General features: G+C 47.8%; 1 protein-coding gene across 11 annotated transcripts in view; it reads right to left on the bottom strand.

The window, feature by feature from the left end:
• Window positions 1-19,308, bottom strand: part of ncor1 (nuclear receptor corepressor 1) — a 372,353-nt gene that overhangs the window by 262,430 nt on the left and 90,615 nt on the right. For all 11 annotated transcript variants that reach the window (XM_085964552.1, XM_085964550.1, XM_085964555.1 and 8 more), the window contains exon 3: window positions 2,479-2,597. In XM_085964552.1, coding sequence (XP_085820678.1) covers window positions 2,479-2,597 — 119 coding nt within the window. The remainder of the gene's footprint in view (window positions 1-2,478; window positions 2,598-19,308) is intronic.

Below are 19,308 nucleotides of genomic sequence, written 5' to 3'. Positions count from 1 at the left end.
CCAGAGAACTGGAGAATTGCAAATGTTTACACCCTTTTTTGAACAATGGTGTAAAGATAAACCCAGCAACTACAGGCCAGTCAGTTTAAGCTCAGTAGTGGGGAAGCTTTTAGAAACAATAATCAGGGGCAAAATTAACAGTCACTTGGATAGGTGCGGATTAATTAAGGAAAGCCAGCGCGGATTTGTTAAAGGCAAATCATTTTTAACCAACTTGATCGCGTTTTTTGATGAGGTAACAGAGCGGGTTGATGAGGGTAATGCGTTTGACAGTGTACATAGATTTCCAAAAGGTGTTCAACAAAGTGCCACATAATAGGCTTGCCAGCAAAGTTGAAGCCCATGTAATAAAAGGGACAGTGGCAGCATGGATACAAAATTGGCTAAGTGACAGGAAACAGAGAGTAATGGTGAACGGTTGTTTTTTGGACTGGAGGAAGGTATACAGTGGTGTTCCCCAGGGGTCGGTACTAGGACCACTGCTTTTCTTGATCTATATTAACGGCTTGGACATGGGTGTATAGGACACAATTTCAAAATTTGCAGATGACACAAAACTTGAAAGTATAGTGAACAGTGAGGAGAAGCGTGATAGACTTCAGGAAGACAGACAGGCTGGTGAAATGGGTGGACACGCGGCAGATGAAATTTAACGCAGAAAAGTGCAAAGTGATAGATTTTGGTAGAAAGAATGAGAGGACATACAAACTAAATGGTACAATCCTAAATGGAGGGGAATGAAGAGAGAGACCTGGGGATATGTGTGTATAAATCATTGAAGGTGGCAGGGCAAGTTGAGAAAGCAGTTAAAAAGGCTTACGGGATCCTGGGCTTCATAAATAGAGGTATAGAGTACAAAAGTGTGGAAATTATGATGAACCTGTATCATAACCGGCCCCAACTGGAGTACTGTGTCCAATTCTGGGCACCACACATTAGGAAGGATGTGAAGGCCTTAGAGAAGGTGCAGAAAAGATTTACAAGAATGATTCCAGGAATGAGGGACTTCAGTTACGTTGATAGACTGGAGAAGCTGGGGTTGTTCTCCTTGGAGCAGCGAAGATTGAGAGGAGATTTGATAGAGGTGTTCAAAATCATGAGGGGTCTGGACAGAGTAGAGTGAAACTGTTCCCATTGGTAGAAGGGTCAAGAACCAGAGGACACAGACTTAAGGTGATTGGCAAAAGAACCAAAAGTGACGTAAGAAAAAACTTTTTTACGCAGCGAGTGGTTAAAATCTGGAATGCACTGTCTGAAAGGGTAGTGGAGGCAGATTCAATCTTATCTTTCAAAAGGGAGTTGGATAAGTATCTGAAAGAAAAAAATTTGTAGGGCTACGGGGAAAGGGCGGGGGAGTGGGTCTAGCTGAGAGTCGACACGGCTCGACAGGCCGAATGGCCTTCTTCCGTGCTGTAACCATTCTATGATTCTAGGTGACCTGATAGAGGTCTATACAACAATGAAAGGGCAGGATAGCGTCCCTATTGAGAGAATGTTCCAGTTTAACAGATAGGGGAGGAATAGGGGAGATGAGTTTAAACTACATAAGAGTAGGAATAGACTGAATGTTGAGCAGGTCTTCTTTTCCCAGAGAGTAGTGAGCCGCTGGAATGTGTTGCCGGCTGGTGTGGTGGGTGCTCACTCTCTCTATACCTTCAAGAGGGAGTTGGACCAGTTCCTGACTGGGGCAGAAATCACATCATACAGAAGGTAAATGTCTTTACAGGTAATACTTGGTCCGTGTGATCTCCTGGACTGGTTTCAATCACCTGAGGGGATCAGAGAGGAATTTTACAGAGTATTTTTTTCCTTTATTGGTTCCTGCTTTTTAGCCTCTCCCAGGAGATTACATGGCTGCGGCGGTGGGTGTGAGGTTGGAAGGGCGGTGGGGGGGGGGAGGAGGAGGAGAAAGAGAGTTCAGCCATGATGTTCCAGCCACCGTGGCGTGGGGCAGGTTTGATGGACCAGCTTGTTGTTTCCTGCTTGTCATTTTCATATGTTTTAGGAATATGAAATTTGAGACAATCAGATGCGAGGCCAGCAGTGCAAGTCCACTAAATTTTTGAAGTGGTGAATGAGCATAAGAACGTCAGCATAGTTACACAGGTCAGAATGGTGTGCAAGCACGAGGCACAAAGCAGAGAATCACAGGCACACAGTGCCTCTGGAACACAATCTCTGGCCCATCTGCCAGTCACACTCTGGATCTTAGTCTAGGAGCCATCATTAACTTTAACCCCTGGAAATTCTGCCCACAAATAATGATTGTTTAGCTATTCTCCTCATCCTGCTTCTCCTCAGTGGTCACATTTGTGCGGTCTTGCTCCTTCTCCAAGCTATTCTGCCGAGTCGCCAGGGCAAACCATAATCTCAAAGCCAGTCCTCAGTATGGAAACAGGGTAAAACAATTCTCTTCTCGCCAACTACCGTAAACAGACAGAACGCTGGTCCCATTGGTGCAAGCCGAATATCAGTCACCTGTCAGAGGTTGGATGGAACTCTGAAAGCAGCGATGGGCGTCTACGGAGCTGCTGATGCTGCTGCTGCAAGAGCTGTGAATCCTGAAGGTGAGGTCGATAATCTGGAACTGCAAATTCCTGCAAAACAAAAAAGACTCTCATCAGAACCTTTGTGGAATCAGAGCAGAAGGCAACTAAATAACTGAACACACTTAAATAGTAGTGCTGCTTGTGGGCAAAGAGCAGGTAATGCGACAAGGCCCACTTTTCAGTAAGGTACATAATTACACAACTGAGAAGAGAAGCAGCCTGCAGTACTAGAAACTCAAAAGATCTATTAAGACACTTCCATAATGTTGCTGAAAGTGCAAGACAGTCACAGTCAAACAGCAGCCCCCAAGCTGTGACTACCTCTCTACACTGTATGCCCACAGTTCCTGATGGAAGGTCGATGTTTTCTGCACTTCTGGCAGCCACTCTTGGGGCCTCAGAAAGTCAGGTCTCGGGCACTGTCAAAGCATGGAGTTCACCTCCTCGATAATGGAGTGGCTGCCAGCAGCACAGATCTCCCAACAACATACTATCAATATAAAAGTACCTTTAGAAAGGTAACTTACTGCTGGATCACAGGGGAGTTAAGAGAGAAACTAAAGGAAGATGCAGCTTCAAGGCTAGGGCAGGGGGAGCCATAAGGAGGATTGGCTTGGTGGGCATGAGGAAGGGGGTGGGTGGGATATGGCAGAGGCAGCTGAATGGATGATCACAATCTTAATGACAAAGAAGTCCATGAGCTCTTGTTGTTGGAGGCGCGGGTGGAGCGAGCAGCAGAGAGGGGTTTAAGCAAACGGTTGATAGTGGAGAACAGAAGCCCAGGGTTATCTTTGTTGGGGGCGGGGGGGGGGGCGGTAGTAAGGACAAGGCACTCTCTCCATTCATGACAATGAGCAGCCTGGTGAACAACTGCTGTAACTTATAAGCAAGGAACCTTAAATGTTAGGGAACCAATTACTGAAAAGTAATCATTTATTTTCCGGACAATGAATTGTGAATATTGCACACTAACCATTGCCTCACACCAGTTACATCACAAGCACCAACTGTCAGTGAGCATCGGCTCCCGTCAGACTGAAATATATAGGCAGCAGAACACATTTACATTTGAATAAATACTGAAATAACTTTCTTTTGATACATGGAGCAGCTGAAAGTGGTGCTTATATAGGACTGGTGAAAGTTTAAAAAAATTATAAGAGGGGGAAAATGGAATCCTGCTATTGGCCACCCAGCTGTTTGATTAGTAACAGCCTGTACACCAAAGCACGAGAGGGTGTAGCATAAATGTGGGAATTAGAACAATGCAAAACATGTTTTCTACTTTTAACACAACAAAATAGGCACACCACTGAGTGTTTAAACCATTTCTTCAATTTAATGATGGATTTAAAGTGCCACTGCAATGCTGGCCTGATCAGTCCCCGTGGCTCCACTCCACCCTGCCGCGGTCTGCCGGACACTGTCCCCACGGCCTGCCCCCAAAACCCCCAACCACATACCCCCACAGCCTGCCCGACACTGTCCCCACGGCCTGCCCCCCCAACCCCCATCCCCATCCCCCCACAGCCTGCCCGACACGGTCCCCACGGCCTGCCCCCCAATCCCCAACCCCCCACGGCCTGCCCCCCCAACCCCCATCCCCATCCCCCCACAGCCTGCCCGACACAGTCCCCACGGCCTGCCCCCCAATCCCCAAACCCCCCACAGCCTGCCCGACACTGTCCCCACGGCCTGCCCCCAAAACCCCAACCCCCCACAGCCTGCCCGATACTGTCCCCACGGCCTGCCCCCAAAACCCCAACCCCCCACAGCCGGCCCGACACTGTCCCCATGGCCTGCCCCCCCAAAACCCCATCCCCCACAGTCTGCCGGACACTGTCCTCGCGGCCTGCCCCCAAAACCCCCAACCCCATCCCCCCACAGCCTGCCCAACACTGTCCCCACGGCCTGCCCCCCCAACCCCCATCCCCATCCCCCCACAGCCTGCCCGACACGGTCCCCACGGCCTGCCCCCCCATCCCCATCCCCCCACGGCCTGCCCCCCCAATCCCCAACCCCATCCCCCACGGCCTGCCCCCCCAATCCCCAACCCCCAACCCCATCCCCCACGGCCTGCCCCCCCAACCCCCATCCCCCCACAGCCTGCCCGACACCGTCCCCACGGCCTGCCCCCCCATCCCCATCCCCCCACAGCCTGCCCGACACAGTCCCCACGGCCTGCCCCCCCCAATCCCCAACCCCCACAGCCTGCCCGACACTGTCCCCACGGCCTGCACCCCCAATCCCCAACCCCATCCCCCACAGCCTGCCCGACACTGTCCCCACGGCCTGCCCCCCCAACCCCATCCCCCACAATCTGCCCGACACTGTCCCCACGGCCTGCCCCCCCCCCCCCCCAACACCCAACTCTCATCCCCCCACAGCCTGCCCGACACTGTCCCCACGGCCTGCCCCCCCAAACCCCCCACAGCCTGCTCGACACTGCCCCCACGGCCTGCCCCCCAACCCCATCCCCCCACAGCCTGCCCGACACTGTCCCCACGGCCTGCCCCCCCAACCCCATCCCCCACAGCCTGCCCGACACTGTCCGCACGGCCTGCCCCCCAATCCCCAACCCCATCCCCCACAGCCTGCCCGACACTGTCCCCACGGCCTGTCCCCCCAACCCCATCCCCCACAGCCTGCCCGACACTGTCCGCACGGCCTGCCCCCCCAATCCCCAACCCCATCCCCCACAGCCTGCCCAACACTGTCCCCACGGCCTGCCCCCCCCCCCAACCCCCCACATCCTGCTCAACACCGTCCCCACGGCCTGCCCCCCCCGCCAATCCCCAACCCTCAACCCCCCCACAGCCTGCACCCCCCCCCCACCCCTACTCCCGACACAGTCCCCGGGGCCTGCTCCCCCAACCCAAGCCCTACTCCCGACACAGTCCCCGGGGCCTGCTCCTCCACCCCCCCCCCACTCCTACTCTCGACACAGTCCCCGGGGCCTGCTCCCCCCCCACCCCATACTCCCGACAGTGCCCAGGGGCTGCACCCCCCCACCCTGCCCCCACTCCCGACAGTCCCTGCGGCCTGCCCCTACACCCCACCCCATGTCTGCCGCCCCCCCTCTCACCGGTTTGCCTGACACAGTCCCCACGGTCTGCTTCAACTTTGCCACAGTTCCTGATGCGTGTTTTGCTCCAGTCACGTTGCGTGTTCAGTGCAGGTTTTGGACTCTGCCAAAGCTCCAGGCAGACTGTCTGTCTGGCACATGACTGTGGTTTCTGGCTCCATTGTTTACAGTGTGTAGTGGCTGTTCCTCTCACCGTGACCCAAGCCTGCCAAATTTAACATTACATTTCCGCTCTGTTCTGTTGATGCCTTTAGATAATTCTTTGTGCTGAAGCCAAGCAAGGGATGTACCAGACAACGCAGTACAACAGTGCAGGAAGCACCCCACCCCTGGAGAGGGAACCACATATTGATGTGGACAAACTACTAGCCACTGCATTAACCAGTAGTGTAACAAAGCTTTTGGGCATCAATGCTTTTAAACACCCACTATACACGGCTACCACAGCAATCAGCAGTCAAGGGATATACGAGAATGGATTAGGAAAAAAAGGACTAAAGACAGAGGAAGCCCTAGAGGAGTATAAAAAGTGCAGGGGGATACTTAAAAAAGAAATTAGGAGAGTGAGGAGGGGCCATGAAATAACACTGGCGAGCAAAATAAAGGAAAATCCTAAGGTGTTTTATTATAAGTATAAGTACGGGCAAGAGGATAACTAGGGAAAGAGTAGGGCCCATTAGGGACCAAAAGTGGCAAACTGTGTGTAGAGCCAGAGGATGTAGGTGGGGTTTTAAATGAATTTTTTGCATCTGTGTTCACTATGGAGGACGACGATGTGGACATAGAAATCGGGCAGAGCGGGGCTATAAAAGGCTCCAGAGACCAGGTAAGGCCTCAGAGCGTCGGCGGGAAACTCGAGCGGCAGAGCGGGGCTATAAAAAGCTCCAGAGACCAGGTAAGGCCTCAGAGCGTCGGCGGGAAACTCGAGCGGCAGAGCGGGGCTATAAAAAGCTCCAGAGACCAGGTAAGGCCTCAGAGCGTCAGCGGGAAACTCGAGCGGCAGAGCGGGGCGATAAAAAGCTCCAGAGACCAGGTAAGGCCTCAGAGCGTCGGCGGGAAACTCGAGCGGCAGAGCGGGGCTATAAAAGACTCCAGAGACCAGGTAGGCGTGCTAATCTCCGAACTCGGAACTCAAAGGGAAGGAGAGAGGTAAAAAATAATCAAAGTGTGACGTCACCAGAAAGCAGGTAAGTGATTGGTTGGTGAGTGAGTATTTCTCTCTTTTTAAACTTAAACTCTGTGATTTATAGTTTCTATAAGGTGTGATATTCTTCATCTAAAATCGGGGCAGAGGGTATTTAAAAATATTAATAAATTTAATTAATTACATAGAATGGGTGAGCAGGTGATGTGTTGCTGCTGCAATATGTGGGAGCTGGTGGACACCATTGATGCTCACGGTGATCACATTTGCAGTAAGCGCTGGCTGCTTGAGCAATTCCGGCTCCGTGTTGATGAGCTGGAATCCGAGCTTCAAACACCGAGACACATCAGGGAGGGGGAGAGTTACCTGGACTCTGTTTCAGGAGGTAGTCACACCAATTAGAGTATTTAATTCAGACGTAGTCCGTGGCCAGGGACAGGATGGTGTGACTAGAAGTGAGGCAGGTACGGGGAACCAGGAGCTAGTGTTGGAGGCGCAGCAGCCCTCGCTCTTGTCCAACAGGTTTGAGGCTCTTGCTCCGTGAGGATGGGAACGGGGACTGCGGGGAGGATGAGCAACCTGGCCACAGCACCGTGGAGCAGGGGGCCATTCAAGTGGGGGGAGTTAAAAGAAATGTTGTAGTGGTAGGGGATAGTAGCGTTAGGGGGATAGATAGAGTTCTTTGCAGCCGAGAGCAAGAGTCCCGAAGGCTGTGTTGCCTGCCTGGTGCCAGGGTTAAGGACATCTCCTCTGGGCTGGAGAGAAACTTGGAGTGGGAGGGGGAGGATCCAGTTGTCGTGGTCCATGTTGGTACCAACAACATAGATAGGACAAGGAAAGAGGTTCTGCTGAGGAGTTTGAGCAGCTAGGGGCCAAATTAAAAAGCAGAACCACAAGGGTAATAATCTCTGGATTACTACCTGAGCCATGTGCAAATTTGGCTAGGGTAAATAAAATCAGAGAGTTAAATGCGTGGCTCAAAGACTGGTGTGGGAGAAATGGGTTTTGCTTCTTGGGACACTGGCATCAGTACTGGGACAGGAGAGAGCTGTTCCGTTGGGACGGACTTCACTTGGCCAGTGCTGGGACTAGAATCCTGGTGAATCGAGTAACTAGGGCTGTAGAGAGGGCTTTAAACTAATTAGTCGGGGGGAGGTTTTAAGAGAGCAAAAAATAAAAATGACAGCGGAGAAGGCAATAGAGCAAGGTAGCAGTGGGGGAATTAAAAACCAGAGCGTGTCAGGAAGGGACAGAATGTATAATTATCAAGGTAAAGTAGTAAAAGCAGGAATAAATTGTCAGAAAACATATTTGAAAGTTCTTTATCTGAATGCACGCAGCATTCGTAACAAAATAGACGAGTTGATGGTACAAATAACTACACATGGATATGATCTGGTGGCCATTACGGAAACATGGCTGCAAGATGATCATGACTGGGAACTAAACATACAAGGGTATTGGACAATTAGGAAGGACAGACAGGAAGGAAAGGGAGGTGGGGTTGCTATGTTAGTCAAGGATGGAATCACTGCAATAGTCAGAAATGATATTGGGTCAAAGGATCAGGATAGTGAAACAGTTTGGGTGGCGATAAGGAATAATAAGGGGAAAAATTCACTAGTGGGCGTAGTCTATAGGCCTCCTAACAGTTGCAACTCTGTTGGTCAGAGTATAAATCAGGAAACAGTTGGGGCTTGTAATAAGGGAACAGCTATAATCATGGGGGGTTTTAACTTTCATATTGACTGGACTAATCAAATTGGGCATGGCAACCATGAGGAAGAGTTCATAGAGTGCATTAGGGACGGGTTCCTTGAGCAGTATGTAACTGAACCAACCAGGGGGCAGGCAATCTTAGATCTGGTCCTGTGTAATGAGACAGGATTAATAAAAAATGTCCTAGTAAAGGATCCCCTTGGAATGAGTGACCATAATATGGTTGAATTCCAAATTCAGTTTGAGGGTGAGAGAGTTGGATCTCAAACCAGCGTACTGAGCTTAAATAAAGGAGACTATGAAGGTATGAGAGTAGAATTGACTAAAGTGGACTGGGAAGACCTCTCCTGGTCCCTCAATACCTCCTCTCTGCTGAAGAAGGCCCAGCAGCGCCTATATTTCCTAAGGAGGCTGAAGGGATGTAACCTGTCACCCCTGATCCTCTCTAACTTTTACCGCTGCACAATAGAGAGCATCCTGACGAACTGTATCACAGTATGGTATGGCAGCTGTAGCTACTATGACCGGAAAGCCCTGCAGCAGGTAGTCAAAACTGCCCAACGCATTACCGGCACCCGGCTACCGACCATAGAGCACATATACCAGAAACGCTGTTTGCGGAGGTCACGGTCCATCATCAAAGACCCTACTCACCCCAGCCACAGTCTGGTCGCCCTCCTGCCATCTGGGAGACGCTACAGATGCATTCGCACCCATACGACCAGATTTAGGAACAGCTTCTTTCCCAGGGCTGTCATCCTACTGAACTCCACAAATAAACTCTAAAGCCTGCACATCTGCCAATGCACTTTATTATGGCTATGTTTAAGAACAAAAGAAATAGGAGTAGGAGTAGGCCAATCGGCCCCTCAAGCCTGCTCCGCCATTTAATAAGATCATGGCTGATCTGATCCTAACCGCCAATCTACTATCACAGAACCATCTCCTGAATCTAACAGAATTAGACACACGAAATAGGAGCAGGATCAGGCTACACGGCCCCTGGGCCCGCTCCGCTACCCACAGGGCCATGTCCAAATTCCTGCCCGCTCCCCGTAACCCTTAATTCCCTTTACTTCTAGGAAACTGTCTATTTCTGTTTTAAATTTATGTAATGATGTAGCTTCTACAGCTTTTTGGGGCAGCATATTCCATGGACCTACCACCCTCTGAGTGAAGTAGTTCCTCCTCATCTCAGTTTTGAAAGAGCAGCCCCTTATTCTTAGACTATGCCCCCTAGTTCTAGTTTCACCCATCATCGGGAACATCCTCCCCGCATCCACCCGATCCAACCCCTTCACAATCTTATATGTTTCAATAAGATCGCCTCTCATTCTTCTGAACTCCAATGAGTAGAGTCCCAATCTACTCAACCTCTCCTCATATGTCCATCCCCTCATCCCCGGGATTAACCGAGTGAACCTTCTTTGTACTGACTCGAGAGCAAGTATGTCTTTTCTTAAGTATGGACACCAAAACTGTATGCAGTATTCCAGGTGCGGTCTCACCAATACCTTGTACAACTGAAGCAATACCTCCCTATTTTTATATTCTATCCCCCTAGCAATGAAAGCCAACATTCCATCGGCCTTCTTAATCACTTGCTGCACCTGCATACTAACCTTTTGAGTTTCGTGCACCAGGACCCCCAGATCCCTTTGTACTTCAGTACTTTCCAGTTTCTTGCCATTAAGATAATAGCTTGCTCTACGATTTTTCCTGCCAAAGTGCATAACCTCACACTTTCCAGTATTGTATTCCATCTGCCAAATCTCTGCCCACTTAGCTAGCCTGTCTATGTCCCCTTGCAGGTTTTTTATGTCCTCCTCACTCACTACTTTCCCTCCCATCTTAGTATCATCTGCAAACTTCGATATGTTACACTCGGTCCCCTCCTCCAAATCGTTAATATAGATTGTAAAGAGTTGGGGACCCAGCACCGACCCCTGCGGTACACCACTAGTTACTGATTGCCATTCTGAGAATGAACCATTTATCCCAACTCTCTGCCTTGTTAGATAGCCAATCCTCTCTCCATGCCAGAATATTACCCCCAATCCCGTGATTTTTCATCTTAAGCAATAATCTTTTGTGTGGCACCTTGTCAAATGCCTTTTGGAAGTCTAAATACACTACGTCCACTGGTTCCCCTTTATCCACCCTATATGTTACTTCCTCAAAGAACTCCAGCAAATTTGTCAAACATGACTTCCCCTTCATAAAACCATGCTGACTTTGTCCTATTAAATTATGATTATCCAAATGTCCTGTTACTGTCTCCTTAATAATGGACTCCAAAATTTTACCTACCACAGATGTTAGGCTAACCCGTCTATAGTTTCCAGCCTTCTGTCTATTGCCCTTTTTAAATAAGGGTGTTACATTAGCAGTTTTCCAGTCTGCCGGGACCTTTGCTGAGTCCAGGGAGTTTTGGAAAATTATTACCAATACATCCACAATCCCTACCGCCACTTCCCTCAAGACCCTAGGATGTAAGCCATCAGGTCCAGGTGATTTATCCGCCTTGAGTCCCATTATTTTACCGAGTACCACTTCGGTAGTGATTTTGATCGTGTTTAGCTCCTCCCCCCCTATAGCCCCCTGTTTGTCCAGTGTTGGGATATTCTTAGTGTCTTCTACTGTAAAGACTGATACAAAATATTCAGTGTTTTTGCCATCTCCATATTTCCCACCATTAATTTCCCAGTCTCATCCTCCAAGGGACCAACATTTACTTTAGCCACCCTTTTTCTTTTTATATAACTATAAAAACTCTTACTATCTGTTTTTATATTTTTTGCTAATTTACTTTCATAATCTATCGTCCCTTTCTTAATCAATCTTTTTGTTATTTTTTGCTGTCTTTTAAAGTTTTCCCAATCCTCTATCCTCCCACTAGATTTGGCTACCTTATATGCCCTTGTTTTTAGTCGAATACTATCCTTAATTTCTTTATTTAGCCACGGATGGCTGTCTTTTCTTTTACACCCTTTTCTTCTCAGTGGAATATATATTTTTTGGAAGTTGTAAAATAACTCCTTAAATGTACACCACTGATCATGTATCGTCTTACCCTTTAATCTATTTTCCCAATCCACTCTACTCAATTCCGCTCTCATACCTTCATAGTCTCCTTTATTCAAGCTTAGCATGCTTGTTTGAGATCCAACCTTCTCACCCTCTAATTGAATATGGAATTCAACCATGTTATGGTCACTCATTCCAAGGGGATCCTTTACTAGGACATTTTTAATTAATCCTGTCTCGTTACACAGGACCAGATCTAAGGTTGCTTGCCCCCTGGTCGGTCCAGTTACATACTGCTCAAGAAACCCATCCCTAATACACTCAATGAACTCATCCTCAAGGCAGCCCTGCCCAATTTGATTTGTCCAATTAATATGATAGTTAAAATCCCCCATAATTATAGATGCTCCCTTATTACAAGCCTCAACTATTTCCTGATTGATACTCCGTCCAACAGAGTTGCAACTGTTCGGAGGCCTATAGACTACGCCCACTAGTGTTTTTTTCCCCTTATTATTCCTTACCTCCACCCAAACTGTTTCATTATCCTGATCTCTTGACCCAATATCATTTCTCTGTATTAGTGATTCCTTCCTTTATTAACATAGCCACCCCACCTCCCCTTCCTTCCTGCCTGTCCTTCCTGATCGTTAAATAACCTGGTATGTTTAATTCCCAGGCATTGTCACCCTGCAGCCATGTTTCTGTAATGGCCACAACATCATACACATATGTAGTTATTTGTGCCATTAACTCGTCTATTTTGTTACGAATGCTACGTGCATTCAGATAGAGAACTTTCAAAGATGTTTTGTGACACTTAGTTCCTGCTTTTGCCCTTTTTATTACTTTACCTTTTACTCCAACCTTCTGCCCCTTCCTGACACGCTCTGGTTTTTAATTTCCCCACTGCTACCTAAGTCTATGACCTTCTCTGTTGTCATTTTTATTATTTGTTCTCTAGGAACCTCCCCCTCTCTACAGCCCTAGTTATATGATCCGCCAGGACTCTAGTCCCAGCACTGGCCAAGTGAAGCCCGTCCCAACGGAACAGCTCCCTCCTGCCCCAGTACTGGTGCCAGTGTCCCAGGAAGCAAAACCCATTTCTCCCACACCAGTCTTTGAGCCACGCATTTAACTCTCTAATTTTATTTGTCCTAGCCAAATTCGCTCGTGGCTCAGGTAATTATTACCCTTGAGGTTCTGTTTTTTAATTTAACCCCTAGCTGTTCATACTCCTTTAACAGAACCGGCTTCCTAGTCCTATCTACGTCATTTGTACCAACATGGACCACGACAACTGGATCCACCCCCTCCCACTGCAAGTTTCTTTCCAGCCCAGAGGAGATGTCCTTAACCCTGGCACCGGGTAGGCAACACAGCCTTCGGGACTCTCGCTCTCGGCTGCAGAGAACTCTATCTATCCCCCTAATAATACTATCCCCTACCACTACAACATTTCTAGTTACTACCCCCTCTTGAATGGCCCCCCGTTCCACGGTGCTGTGGCCAGGTTGCTCATCCTCCCTGCAGTCCCTGCTCCCGTCCCCACAGGGAGTAAGAACCTCGAACCTGCTGGACAAGAGCAAGGGCTGCGGCTCCTCCAGCTCTAACTCCTGGATCCCCGTACCTGCCTCACTTGTAGTCACACCGTCCTGTCCCTGACCATGGGCTACATCTGAATTAATTAACTTCATAGGTGTGATCACCTCCTGATACACAGAGTCCAGGTACTTCTCCCTCTCCCTGATGTGTCGCAGTGTCTGAAGCTCAGACTCCAGCTCATCAACACGGAGCTGGAGTTCCTGTAGCAGCAGACACTTGTCACAGACGTAATCACCGTGAGCCTCAATGGGGTTCACCAGCTCCCACATCTTGCAACAGTAACACATCACCTGCTCCATTCTATGTAATTAATTAAATTTTTTATTGTTAGTTATGGACACCCTCTGCCCGATTATAGATGCTAGTATCCCCTTTAATTAATTGGATTTAATTTAAATCAATCCCTCTAATTACACCAGTTTAATGGTTTACCAACAGTCACTCTGCACCAGAAAGGCCTTATTAACTACAACCCACAGAGTTAAAGTTTGAAAAGAGCACCTAACACCCCACTTACCCTAACTCACACACTTACCCAAACTCACAGCACTCTCTGCTGACTCGCACTCAGTGCTTGCTCGCACTAGCCTGGTCTTTTTATACTGTTTGTTTGTTTACAGCCAAATGAGTCACCCCTGCTGATTGGTTAGAAAACTGGTTTCCACTGCCTGCTGTGCCAATTTACTCCTACTGCAGTGTAACCTTGTTTTACTCTTCTTAAACCAACAGAATCCCAAATATTTAACTTTTCCCCTTTACTTAAACTGCTTAAGTAATCTTATCAAGAATGATTTAAAGAGAAATAACAATTAAAGAACTCACACACTTACCCAAACTCACAGCACTCTCTGCTGACTCAAACTCAGTGTTAATGTATTACAAGCCAAATGTATGTTGAATGTTTAAATGTCTTAATCTAAATGTACACTCTCGGGAGCCGCAAGCCTACATTTCGTTGTACTGCACTTGTGCACTAACAATGACAATAAAAGTTGATTTGATTTAAAACAGATTAAAGTGTAAGACGGTACAAGAGCAGTGGTCTAGGAGATATTTCACATCTTTCAAGATAAATTCCACTGAGGAAAAAGGGGAGTAAAAGAAAAGACAGCCATCCGTGGCTTAGTAAAGTAATAAAGGATAGTATCCGACTGAAAACAAGGGCATATAAAGTAGCCAAATCTAGTGGGAGGATAGAAGATTGGGAAGCATTTAAAAGCCAGCAAACAATAACTAAAAGATTAATTAAGAAAGGGAAGATAGATTATGAAAGTAAACTAGCAAAAAATATAAAAACAGATAGCAAGAGTTTCTGCAGCTATATAAAAAGAAAAAGGGTGGCTAAAGTGAACGTTGGTCCCTTAGAGGATGAGACCGGGAAACTAGTGGTGGGGAACATGGAGATGGCAAAGATGCTGAACAAATATTTTGTATCAGTCTTTACAGTAGAGGACACTAAAAATATCCCAACACTGGACAAACAGGGGGCAATGGGGGGGGGGGGGGGGGGAGGAGGAGCTAAACACAATTAAAATCACTAAGGAGATGGTACTCGGTAAAATAATGGGACTTAAGGCAGATAAATCCCCCGGACCTGATGGCCTACATCCTAGGGTCTTGAGAGAAGTGGCGGTAGGGATTGTGGATGCATTGGTGATTATTTTCCAAAACTCCCTGGACTCAGGAAAGGTCCCGGCAGATTGGAAAACTGCTAATGTAACACCCTTATTTAAGAAGGGAAGTAGACAAAAAGCTGGAAACTATAGACCAGTTAGCCTAACATCTGTGGTTGGCAAAATGTTGGAGTCCATTATTAAGGAAACAGTAACAGAGCATTTGGATAAACATAATTTAATAGGACAGAGTCAGCATGGTTTTATGAAGGGGAAGTCATGTTTGACAAATTTGCTCGAATTCTTTGAGGACGTAACACACAGGGTGGATAAAGGGGAACCAGTGGATGTAGTGTATCTGGACTTCCAAAAGGCATTTGACAAGGTTCCATACAAAAGATTACTGATCAAGATAAAAAAAATCACAGGATTGGGGGTCATATACTGGCATGGGTGGAAGATTGGCTATCTAACAGAAAACAAAGAGTTGGGATAAATGGTTCATTCTCAGGATGGCAATCAGTAACTAGTGGTGTTCCGCAGGGGTCAGTGCTAGGACCCCAACTCTTTACAATCTATATTAACGATTTGGAGGAAGGGACCGAGTGCAACGTATCCAAGTTTACCGACGATACAAAGATGGGAGAGAAAGCAGTGAGTGAGGAGGACATAAAAAACCTGCAAAAGGACATAGGCAGGCTAAGTGAGTGGGCAGAGATTTGGCAGATGGAATATAATATTGGAAAGTGCGAGGTTATGCACTTTGGCAGAAAAAATCAAAGAGCAAGTTATTATCTAAATGGAGAGAAACTGCAAAGTGCTACATTACAAAGGGATCTGGAGGTCCTGGTGCATGAAACACAAAAAGTTAGTATGCAGGTGCAGCAGGTGATCAGGAAGGCCAATGGAATCTTGGCTTTTATTGCAAGGGGGATGGAGTATAAAAACAGGGAGGTCTTGCTGCAGTTATACAGGGTATTGGTGAGGCCACACCTGGAATACTGCGTGCAGTTTTGGTTTCCATATTTAAGAAAAGATATACTTGCTCTCGAGGCGGTTCAGAGAAGGTTCACTCGGTTGATTCCAGAGATGAGGGGGTTGACTATGAGGAAAGGTTGAGTAGGTTGGGCCTCTACTCATTGGAATTCAGAAGAATGAGAGGCGATCTTATCGAAACATATAAGATTGTGAGGGGTCTTGATCGGGTGGATGCGGTGAGAATGTTTCCACTGATGGGTGAGACTAGAACTAGGGGGCATAATCTTAGAATAAGGGGCTGCCCTTTCAAAACTGAGATGAGGAGAAACTTCTTCACTCAGAGGGTAGTAAATCTATGGAATTTGCTACCCTAGAGATCTGTGGAAGCTGCAACATTAAATAAATTTAAAACAGAGATAGACAGTTTCCTAGCAGACAAGGGAATTAGGGGTTACGGGGAGAGGGCAGGGAAGTGGACGTGTGTCTAGATTCAGATCAGCCATGATCTTATTGAATGGCGGAGCAGGCCCGAGGGGCCGTATGACCTACTCCTGGTCCTACTTCTTATGTTCTTATGTTAGGGGGACTGTGATATACTTGAACATGTTAGCATCGAGAGGGAGGAGGTACTAGCGGTTTTAGCAGGCTTAAAAGTGGATAAATCCCCAGGCCCGGACGAGATGTATCCCAGGCTACTATGTGAGGCAAAGGAGGAGATTGCAGAGGCTCTGACACAAATTTTCAGAACCTCTCTGGCCACGGGGGAGGTGCCAGAGGACTGGAGAACAGCTAACGTAGTACCATTATTCAAGAAGGGTAGTAGGGGTAAACCAGGGAATTACAGGCCAGTGAGCCTAACATCAGTGGTAGGGAAATTATTGGAAAAAATTCTGAGGGACAGAATTGGTCTCCACTTGGAGAGGCAGGGATTAATATGGGATAGCCAGCATGGCTTTGTCAAGGGACGATCATGTCTGACCAATTTGATTGAATTTTTCAAGGGGGTGACTAGGTGTGTGGATGAGGGTAGTGCAGTGGATGTGGTTTACATGGATTTCAGTAGGCTTTTGATAAAGTCCCGCATAGGAGACTGGTCAGGAAGGTAAGAGCCCATGGGATCCAGGGTGCCTTGGCACATTGGATCCAAAACTGGCTTAGTGGCAGAAGGCAGAGGGTGATGGTGGAAGGTTGTTTTTGTGACTGGAAGCCTGTGTCCAGTGGGGTACCGCAGGGATCGGTGCTGGGTCCCTTGCTGTTTGTGGTCTACATTAATGATTTGGATGTGAATGTAAAAGGTATGATCAGTAAGTTTGCAGATGACACGAAAATTGGTGGGGTGGTAAATAGCGAGGCAGGAAGCCTCAGGCTACAGGACGATATAGATGGGCTGGTCAGATGGGCGGAACAGTGGCAAAGGGAATTTAACCCTGAAAAGTGTGAGGTGATGCATTTTGGACGGACTAACAAGGCAAGGGAATATACAATGAATGCTAAGACCCTAGGAAAGACAGAGGATCAGAGGGACCTTGGTGTGCATGTACATAGATCCCTGAAGGCAGCAGAACAGGTGGATAAGGTGGTTAAAAAGGCATATGGGATACTTGCCTTCATTAACCAAGGCATAGAATATAAGAGCAGGGAGGTTATGATGGAGCTGTACAAAACGCTGGTAAGGCCACAACTGGAGTACTGTGTGCAGTTCTGGTCGCCACACTATAGGAAGGATGTGATTGCTTTGGAGAGGGTGCAGAGGAGATTCACCAGGATGTTACCTGGGTTGGAGCACTTCAGCTATGAAGAAAGACTGGACAGGCTGGGGTTGTTTTCCTTGGAGCAGAGAAGGCTGAGGGGGGACCTGATTGAGGTGTACAAAATTATGAGGGGCATAGATAGGGTAGATAGAAAGGAACTTTTCCCCTTAGTAGAGGGGTGAATAACCAGGGAGCATAGTTTCAAGGTAAGGGGCAGGAGGTTTAGAGGGGATTTGAGGAAAAGATTTTTCACCCAGAGGGTGGCTGGAATCTGGAACTCACTGCCTGAAAGGGTGGTAGAGGCAGGAACCCTCACAACATTCAAGAAGCATTTGGATGAGCACTTGAAATGCCATAGCATACAAGGCTACGGACCAAATGCTGGAAAATGGGATTAGATTAGACAGGGCTTGATGGCCGGCGCGGACGCGATGGGCCGAAGGGCCTCTTTCTGTGCTGTATAACTCTATGACTCTAAATGTAACCTGTTGGTTACCAGAGTGACCAAGCTGAATATAGAAAGCACAGAGGAGATCTAAAAAAGGGAAGAAGGGCAAAGAGAGAGTCTGAGAATAGATTAGCTGCTAACATAAAATGGTACCCAAAAGTCTTTTCTAAACACACAAATAGTAAAAATGATAGTCAAAGGAAGGGTGGGGTCGATTAGGGACCAAAAAGGAGATATTCTTGTGGATGCAGAGGGCATGGCTGAGATACTAAATGAGTACTTCGCATCTGCCTTCACGAGAGAAGAGAATGCTGTCAATGTAGCAGTAAAGGAGGAGGTAGTAGAGAAATTGAATACGTTAGAAATAGATAAGAGAGAGCTTGGGCACAGAGCTTGGTGAATCGCAATCGGAGTGGATCGCAAACAGAGTGGAAGCTGAGAATTTGGTGATAGCAGGAATTCGGTGGAGAGTAGGAAGGCGGTTTCTCACGCCCAACTCAAAAGGAGTGGAGCCGCAGAACCCGAGGATTGTGAGATAAGTGTCTAGGTTAAGTATCTAGATATCTAATATTCAAGTTCTTTGTGTTTCGTGACCTCGGTGGTTCTTTTTAAGCTTGAGTAAATAATTAGTCTTTGGTCAGTTAGCTTTGAGGAGCTTGAAGGTCGCATGTGTTCTGGAGTGTGCAGGAAGTGCTTCAACCTGCTCAAACTCACGCTCAGGGTTTCTGAGCTTGAGGGGGAGCTGGATTCACTTCAGGGCATACGGGTGGCTGAGTGTGTCCTGGATCGCAGGTTCCAGGAGGTGGTCACCACACAGCCAGGTAAGAGTTCCGAATAGCAAATGGATGGCCACCTGCAAGGGTAGGAAGAGGCAGGCAGTGCAGGAATCCTCCGGGAGTGTGGCACTTTCAAATCGATATTCAGCATTGAATGTCAGTGAGGGCGACGACACCTCGAAGGAGTGCAGTGCCGAGCCTGGCACCGTGAGGCAAAGGACTGCACCGGGTGCTGCAGGAAAGTGTGGGAATGCAGCAGTAATTGGGGATTCAATAGTCAGGGGGACAGACAGGCAGTTCTGCTACCGTAGATGTGAGACCCGTATCGTATGTTGCCTCACTGGCGCCAGGGTAAGGGACATCACGGAGAGAGTGCAGAACATTCTGCGGGTGGATGGGAAAGAGCCAGAGGTTGTGGTCCTAGTCGGAACCAACATAGGGAAGAAGAGGGTTGAGGTCCTGCACAGAGTTTAAGGAGCCAGGGAGGAAGTTAAAAAGCAGGACTTCAAAAGGTAGTCATCTCTGGATTACTCCCAGTGCCACGTGCTAGTGAGAGTAGAAATAGGAGGATATCGCAGGTTAATGCATGGCTAAAGGCATGATGCAGGAGGGA

Source organism: Somniosus microcephalus, chromosome 22 (genome assembly GCF_052327205.1).
Source record: "Somniosus microcephalus isolate GS21.2 chromosome 22, FLI_Smic_1.0, whole genome shotgun sequence".
In the NCBI taxonomy this organism is placed as follows: domain Eukaryota; kingdom Metazoa; phylum Chordata; class Chondrichthyes; order Squaliformes; family Somniosidae; genus Somniosus; species Somniosus microcephalus.
This window is presented reverse-complemented; position numbering and strand designations above follow the sequence as displayed.